This window comes from Gambusia affinis, unplaced genomic scaffold (assembly GCF_019740435.1).
Source record: "Gambusia affinis unplaced genomic scaffold, SWU_Gaff_1.0 Scaffold8, whole genome shotgun sequence".
Lineage (NCBI taxonomy): Eukaryota > Metazoa > Chordata > Actinopteri > Cyprinodontiformes > Poeciliidae > Gambusia > Gambusia affinis.
The window spans coordinates 4909-13838 of record NW_025316841.1 but is presented as its reverse complement, the minus strand read 5'-3'; the positions used below and the strand labels follow the sequence as shown (position 1 = coordinate 13838).

Genomic DNA, 8930 nt, shown 5'->3' with positions numbered 1-8930 from the left:
TGGCCTAGGTTTTGTTAGTTCTTAGCTAAACTTTTCGTGATTGCAGTTTTTCTTCACGGTTTCCCAACCTATGGCCCGTGGGCCCTAAGCGGATCCTTAGCAGTGGTCCTGCATTCAGGACTCACAGTTAACAGGGACAAACTGAGAGAATTTCTCTAACCTTGGAATTAAAAGCCTAGATAATATGTGAATAGGGTTAGCAACCAAGCAAATCTTCAATGCAATAGCAGTGTTTAAACAGCTGTGTGTGTGATACACTTATCTTTTGATGTCTCCTTTCTGTCTCACTTCTCCCTCCTCCTCCTGGTTCTGGCGTCGCTGGGGTGCAATCCTCCCACCTTCCTCTTACTCTCTGCAGTTTCCTGTCAGTCCAACTGGCTCTGGTGTTGGATCTTTAGTTGTCCAGACTGTCCCTCTGTCAATGTCCAAACAGTTCACAAATGAAACAGCATCAAAATAGTTCAGTTGTTGTCTTCGTCTCTGAAGCACATTATTTTTCCTTCTCCACGCTGATGTCAGGGAGTAGATCAGCGGAGGTTGTAAGAGTTCAATTGCATCCAAACAGGAATCTAGTTTCAGTCCAATGTCCAGCAGGACACCATGCAGGAGTTTGCTGAATCGCAGTTCACAGGCGTCGGAAATTAAGATCAGCAGATTCTTCAGTGCCTGAAGGTGTTGGAACTCTTCTTTGTCTTCTTGATTGCCGTCATTAGCTAGTGACGAGGGAGGGACATCATACTGTCCCTCTGTCAATGTCCAAACAGTTCACAAATGAAACAGCATCAAAATAGTTCAGTTGTTGTCTTCGTCTCTGAAGCACATTATTTTTCCTTCTCCACGCTGATGTCAGGGAGTAGATCAGCGGAGGTTGTAAGAGTTCAATTGCATCCAAACAGGAATCTAGTTTCAGTCCAATGTCCAGCAGGACACCATGCAGGAGTTTGCTGAATCGCAGTTCACAGGCGTCGGAAATTAAGATAAGCAGATTATTCAGTGCCTGAAGGTGTTGGAACTCTTCTTTGTCTTCTTGATTGCCGTCATTAGCTAGTGACGAGGGAGGGACATCATCTCGGCCATGGCAAAACTGGTTTGAGTTGAGGTCAGAGGTCAGACGCACCGCAGCGAGGCTCAGACAGAGGAAAGGAAAGAGGCAAATAGGAGTTGATTAGTTTGCTTTTCTTTCTGTATTTTATTATACATTTCTAAATATATTTCATATTATCTCTTTTCCTTCCTTCGATTGTATAGGTTTAGCCACTTATTACCCAACATTGTTTATATTTTATAATTATATATCTTTTAGAACACATATAAACATGAAACATGTTAAAAACCATAATCTCTTTTATCCTTTGCCATGTTAGATTTTAAAATATAGAATGTAAGTTAATTTACATTTAAATTAACAGTCTGTGTAAACATTTTATCAGAGAACAATGAATTACCTTAAGTTTGTTGATCCTAATGCTGAATCTGTGAAGCCAGCGAACAGCCCTCCTCTCATTTTAAGCCTAAGAGAGATGTGAGGCTGGATAAAGTCCAGGTCGGTACCAAACTCTGATCGCTGACCCCTCCAAGACATACAACCAAAGGATCATAGCACCAAGTTGGTGTTTTACTCTTTTATAGTTATTCTACCCAGTAATCAATACATTAAAAACAACATTGTCCTCCGAGAAAAATCTTTTTTTTTATTTCTTTTTTTTATTAGTACTTTTATTTATTGTTTCTTTCCATTTCTCATTTTGGGTGTATTTGTGTTTTGTTAGCGTGTGATAGGATGTACTCATGCTGAGAAATTTGACCTTTGTCTTCTTTTTCCATCACCACCTCTTCTGTTATCTTTTTTAATCATTGGACATTTTCTTATCCAATGGTCGAGAGCACCACACTTTCGGCAACCATCAGAGTTTAGGCCAACCATGTCTTCTACCCACTTATTAGGGTCTTCTGCTACAGGTGTTATTCCTTCCACAGCCTTCCTGACCTCTTCTAGAGTCCAAGGTCTAAAAACATAAATGTGTGGCAACTGGCCGTCCCTAGGATTTGGATTTGGGACTTGGGTCATTGGATATTGTTCTGCTCCTTCAAGGCTGTAGAAAACTTTGGGCTTCCTGTTCTGCCTCAGATTATATGAATGTCCCTGATCACTGGGACCTGCACTTTCCTCATCGTATGACGGTGGTGAGGAGACAGGAAAAGGAACTGGTGGGTAAAGTTTAGCTGGAGATTTTGCAGGAGCACGAGTTGGAGGAGCTGGGGCTGTGGCCTGCGCAAATGGGGGAGGGGCCTGCACTGCAGCTAGTATGGGCTCATTATCTTCTGGCTTTACAAACAAAGTAGCAGCTTCCTCACTTTTACTCCTTTTTTTCTTTGTTTTTCTTAATTTTTTCTCTTCTTTCTATGGTTGCATCTAACCATTGTTTAGCACATTTTAGTTCCTTCTCTTTCCTTTCTCTCTTCCTTCCTTTTTTCTTCCCCGCTACACTGCTTTCTAATGATCCCACCAAAGTTTGCCATTGTTCAATTCTTAGTTTTCCATCTATTTTATATTTCTTTTTCCATTTTGACATGTATGTTGTGCTACCAGGAAATCTGGACAGCATGTATTTTTCATCCCCTTCGGGATCCTCAACAAGTGAGGAGTTACAACGAATCTTATTTCCCATTAATTCAGTACTCTGCGATTTAGCTTAAATACATGTATTTTGTGCTTATCTTCAAAAGGAGTGCTCTAAGTGAGCGCTTAGTGTCCCCTGAAGAACAGTCTTCTAGATCAAACTAATTTTGACCCGGTTCTTCACTTTGGATTCTAATTCCGAGGACAGAAAGTTTTACTCTCAGAGAATTAAGCACCATTCATACAAACACACGCACACACAATTTCAAAACATCCTGCCGGCTCAAGGTTCATCCTTATGGGGGACCTCATAAAAGGGTGAACTCTTTTTAAAAGATCTTTTTGGGACTTTAACCCACAATTAGATTGGGACTTTAACCCACAATTAGATTGGGACTTTAACCCACAATTAGATTGGGACTTTAACCCGAATTGAATTGGGACTTTAACCCAAAATTGAATTGGGACTTTAACCCAAAATTGATTTGGTTGATTAACTCACGTTTCTGTCGGTTCGTCTCGTCCAGCCGAATCTCGTCAATCCGAAGCTGGCAGACAAAGTCGGACCTAAGGCTGGCCTGGTGAAGAATTTACTTCCCGGGGCTTTCTCTCCAGGTCCTGTTGACTCTGGCCGTGCACGGGTTGCAGCGTGTCGTTCTTCGTCTGTCAGCGAACGGGTATGTTGAGATCCGGGTCACGGCACCAAAATGTTAGGTATTTTAGTTTACCTAAATACAAAGAAAGAACCACAGACAACGTTATGAGTTTTCAACCAAGCTTCTGCAGAAGGAGAAGACACAGAGAGCTGCTCCTCAGAACAGTTCACCATGTGTTCTGAAGCTCTGCAGTAGAACTTGTCTTTTATTAAAACAAGAACAAAAGGGGCTGGTGCTAATAAGATTAGGAGCCCCCAGGATCTAACAGATAGCAGACACAGTCTTACTAAGGGAAACTCTCAAAAGACCACCATCAAAGATCACACTTGTAGTGTTAAAGTAAGCTCAACTCTGTCCCACACCCCTATTTCAATTAACATATAGATGACCCAAGTAACACTACAACAGCTGTAACAATGATAATAAAATTATCCTAACAGGGGCGATGTCAGCCCCTGTCTAGTCTTATGCCCTCTCCCGCCCAAATTCTGGGACCTACAGAAAATGCCAACTTTTTGAAAAATGTGTTTTTCTGAGACATAGAGGAAAATAAATCGTAGGGGCCCTCTCCCAAGCAAATTCCCAAGAGCCGATAGTCAATATGCCTGGTGATCAGAGGTCAGGAGAACTATCCTGAGGGATTTCTGTCCCACCTCAAAACAGGACCGCATCTCAGGAAGATATTCTGTTTGAAACCCGAGGTAAATACAACATCCCAAATCTATTTAAATATATTATATTGTATATTAATATAGATTATTTAAAACTTATTGTATTAATCTTAAAACTCATAATGTTTTTCATTCTTTAATTGTATTATTCTTAAAACTCTGATGTCATAACAGATGAGGTGATTGGGGAGGGCGGTAACTTGACACGGAAGGGGGATGGGTAACTTGACACCGGAAGGGGGGATGGGCGGTAATACACCGGAAGGGGGGATGGGCGGTAATACACCGGAAGGGGGGAGGGGCGGTAATACACCGGAAGTGGGGGAGGGGCGGTAATACACCGGAAATTAAAATGATTAGGGTCATTAATCACTCCCGATTAAAATTTGACTAAAGGGTGTCTATAGAGTCTCTCTTCTGCCATTCAATCCCAATTAATGTTTCCTGTAGAATATTGCTCTGTTCTCTGGTTTTCCATAGAAAAGAATAAATTTTTTAGATGGGTTGAAACAAAAGGCAATAAGTTTTTGTGCGTGATTAAATTTTTATAAGTTTTCATCCATTTGGAAAATTTCATGTGGTCACAAGTCTAAAACTAGGTAACAGAACCGCAGCAGTAAAGTTTATGTAAAAGACAAGAGTCCTGTTAGTCTCATCTTTTGCAGGCAGGATTGTAGATTCATAAGACTGCAGGATTATGTACGTCTTCCTCACCATGGATCATCATCTGGTTCCCAGCCCTCGATTTCGATCAGACAGAAGAAACAGCAGGCAACGTCTGGTTCATTGTCACTGGGGCAGTGCACAAAACCAGCTTTAGCCATCTAAACAGACAAAAAAAAAAAAAGAAAAAGAAAGCTGAAATCATAACTCAAACAACATTAATGAAAAAAAAAAAAAAAAGACGCGCATCCGGATTAGTTTTGGTGGGGATAAAGCAATAATTTCCCTTTGAATAAGTGAGCTTGCATGACAGAACGTTACTCATGAAGTCAAGTGTTGGCAGCTCATCAATCATGCTATGAGCCGGGTGGGCGAAGGGAAGCGTCTGAAACTTGCACCTGTTGAACTATAAATCAGAAGCTGTAAATGACTTGGATCAAAGGATGGCTCATAATGTGTTATGTTAGGACATAATCATATTATTGGATTTGGCAGGAGTTTTTCTTAAATGCAACTTCCAGTACACAACCTGGAAGTTGTAAACTGGAAATGTACATACAGTTGTGCACATATACTGGAAATGTACACAACTTCCAGGTTAAATGTTTTCTTAATTTCATGATTCTACATTTTAAGGCATCTATAATTATTTTTAGAGGTCTTTACCCAAAGTCAGTGGGTGGAGTAAACACTGATTGGTTTGCATTTGAGTTGCTGTTGATGTCAACTAAACTTTTGCAACCTGTTTAATGATCCTTTCATGAAATTGTGAATTAAACTATTGACAAGATAATTGTATATGTTTTCTATTTGATGAATTTACTAAAATGTTATTTAGTCACATGAGTATTTTCCAGACTTTTTTCATTGTCCCAAGTAGTAAGGGATTAAATCACTGATCATCTGTGTTTCACAAGCAAAATTGAGTATGTCTATAGAACATCTAGAAGTACCAGCAGTAACTGCTTCTGCTAATATTTTTTTCAAATTGGGGTAAATTTACATTTGTAAGTGTGTAAAATCCATAGACAATATCCTCTTGTAGTAATCATCAAAAACTCTGTGTTTCCATTCTTAAATAATTACAAAGAGTTGCAAACTAATATTTCCATTATTGTTGTTTTTTTCATAAGGATTAAGACAACCCATCCAGAGCAGTTTGAAAAAACCAAGACCTTCCTACCTTTTCAGGTGTGCAGTTGCATTCCTCTCTAAACGGCCAGTCTCTAAAACTCTGCTCCCGCAGAGCATGGCTGTACATTTTGTCAAACGTCATATACCTGGTCGTCAGCACATCTACATTTTCCATTATTCCAGCAATACAAGGCTCAGTCCAACATAGAATTAACTCTCAAAGTAAGGAGTATTGTGTGTAGATCAGGGGTGTCAAACTGCAGTCCTCAAGGGCCACTGTCCTGCAACTTTTAAATGTGCCTCCGCTGCACCACACCTGAATAGAATAATTAGGTCATTAGCAAGGCTTTGGAGAACTGATCTACACAAGGAGGAGGTAATTAAGCCATTTCATTCCAGTGTTTTGTACCTGTGGCACATCTAAAACCTGCAGGACAGCGGCCCTTGAGGACTGGAGCTTGACACCCCTGGTGTAGATCTTGCTCAAGCTGCCCTGCACAACTCCACAGATGTTTTCAATTTTGGCCTGATAGAATACTGCTGAGGCTCAACATGAGCAGAGAAAACAAAATTCACTCTGCTTCTTAGGTCCTACTGCTTGTAAAGTTTTTATATTGATGACAGTTTTTAACATTTGTGATACATACATTTGAGCTTGACAAATAAAAAATGCCATTCCAGTTCAGTTTTGTTTTGGGAAAAATGCATGTGCATCTGAACAATTGATTTATTCGTTACTTCATCCCACCTGCATGTAATTCAAAGAGCTGAGTTGTTAATAAATTGGGCCACTTCTGAAGGCACTTGGTAACAGTCAACAAATCTAAAAACAAATAAGGTTTTTTTTTTTTTTTTTTAGATTTTCATTTGCAAAGACAAATTATAGACCTGTATGCTTCTTCGTCCACTTCACAATATATCACAATACATTGAATTTTGTGACGTGAAAAGGTCTATAGGGTTTGAATGCTTTTGCAAAGGACTTTATTCTTTCTGAAATGGACTTCTCAGGCATGAGCTGCGATTTCCAAATGCTGCTAAAACAACTGCAGGATAAATATTTACACCAAGTCCAAACAGCGAGTGGTTCAACTGTATTCAGTGTAAGCTTTTACAAGCCTGCTTATTGCTGTGAGAAATGGAGATGAGCCGGTCTGCAACGAGTCTCTGTAACACTACCCATTAGACCTCTGAGTGCTGAAATGTGCTTACAGCTGTACGCTGGTGTCCCATCCACCGCCCCCCTCCCAGACTGCAGAGGAGCTGAGACACAGCATGGCTGCAGGGTTGGTGGTTTAATGCCTTACTTTACTCTTACAGGTGATGCTGTGTAGGGCTGAACTGAGCAGCCGGTTTAGAGTTTGGTCATCAGGTCAGCGGCCTCCGTGCTTTTGGACCTCGTGGAAGGTAGCGCCACCTATGAATTCCTGCATCTCTGTGTCACAACATTTTTCCATAAGTCTCTCAGTGTTATTCTTGTGTTTGTTTTTCAAACTTTGTGTATAAACATGTTTATGAGATCTAAGATCTTTGAAACTCTAGACTTTTTTCATTTTGTCCATTATGTGATGAAAAAGGAATATTTACAACATGTGGACTGTTAGAGATTCTGTCACAGATCATAACTATGCAGCTTTCTATTTATCTCCTCACGATTTTCTTTCTCATTCCCTCACAGACGTTTGATATCCGGTCCTCGAGCCTCCTGCTTCTGCATTAAACAATCTTCTGACATAACTGCCCTCACCTATTAAGGTCTACTAAGATAAGCTGCTGGAATCTCCTGCACAGGGTTTGTTTTCACACAGAGTTGACACTGAGGGGGAGGGAGAGGTATGATGCAGAGAGGTGGATGGGAGGTGACAGAAGCTATGTGTATGCCGTCTCTATGTCCACATGTCTTCTTGGACAGCCATCATACCTGCAGTTTACATGTGCCAATCTGGAAACCTTTAATATCAATGAGGACTTGAGCTTTCTTCTTTCATTTGTAGAGGTCCACACAGTTTTGCTGGTGGGCAGGGATTTATAAACGTTTACCATCTTTTCCTTGCAAGGACTGGACATTTGATTAAGTCACACAGGACCGGGGGATCAAACGTGTAGCCAATGTGGAGCACAGGTAGGAGATGAACTCCGTCACCCTCCAATCCTTGTGTGTGTGTCGACATGTGGTTTCTACATTACATTTCACACTTTTTTCTCTCTGAGGAGTTTTCTTTACTTTATAAAAAAAAAAAAAAAAATCAAGTTTTGAGCAACAAAATCTTTTTGACGTTGCAAAAATTCTCCTGTTCCGACAGGTCTCAGAAGGTTTTGTGCTGACAAGAAAATATGCCTGAAGTGCTGGCCATACTATTGGCATGCCTGGTAAAGATGTGTTGAAATGACTGAAGCAAATTAATCTTTTAATGGAAGAGCAGAAACTTACACTAGTATAATTTTTTTTTTCAAAATTGTGCTTCCCTGAAGCACTTGATTTAGATTTGCCACTGGTAACACCTATAGATTTTAATCGACATTTACTTTTCCATTTTGAGATCACAGAAAATTTCTGAAACTAACTGGACGAAACTATGATTACCAAGTTTCCATAATAACCATAAGAACTATGCCAGAATAAAACCCTTCTGCCCTCACAAATATAAATCTGTGGGGGGACTTTGATTGGTCTGACAAGACAAAGATTGGACTTTTGTGAACAAAAGCTCCAGATGGGAGTGAATGAAAGTAAATAATGAATATTTGGAAAAGTTTACCATGCTCATTGTTAGGTAAGCTGTTGGACCTGTGATGCTATGGGCCCGTATGTCTTACAAAGGCCTCTGCAATCTTGTTAAAGTGCACAGCATCATAAACTCCTTAAATTATTAGAGCATTTTAAATAATAATCTCATAGTGTCTGAGAGAAAACTAAAAAGTTTCACTAGCAAGATCCCAAAACACCTAGAATAAAGACAGAAATGTGAAAACAAACACAGAATCAGGCTTATTCAACGGTCAGGTCAGTTTTCAGACCAAGATTCTTTCAAAGAGCTGAGGAGTGAGGTGAGGAGAAAAATAAAGAAAGGGTTCTCTTAGTGACCTAGAGAAGCTTAGAAAGGGAAATGTCATTGCTGCTTGGTCAAAGGCTGAAATGCGATAGAAGATTATGTGCAGCCCAACTCACGAAAGGGGGTTGTATTG

General features: G+C 40.1%; 1 protein-coding gene across 1 annotated transcript; it reads right to left on the bottom strand.

Moving 5' to 3' along the window:
• Window positions 1-759: 759 nt before the first annotated feature.
• Window positions 760-6018, bottom strand: LOC122827657 (baculoviral IAP repeat-containing protein 5.1-like). The gene is made up of 4 exons (XM_044110550.1): window positions 5794-6018; window positions 4662-4771; window positions 3123-3348; window positions 760-1084 (listed from the first exon to the last, which is right to left on the bottom strand). The coding sequence occupies exons 1-3, from the start codon at window positions 5917-5919 to the stop codon at window positions 3345-3347; spliced, it is 240 nt and encodes a 79-aa protein (XP_043966485.1). The 5' UTR covers window positions 5920-6018; the 3' UTR covers window positions 760-1084; window positions 3123-3344.
• Window positions 6019-8930: the final 2912 nt, after the last annotated feature.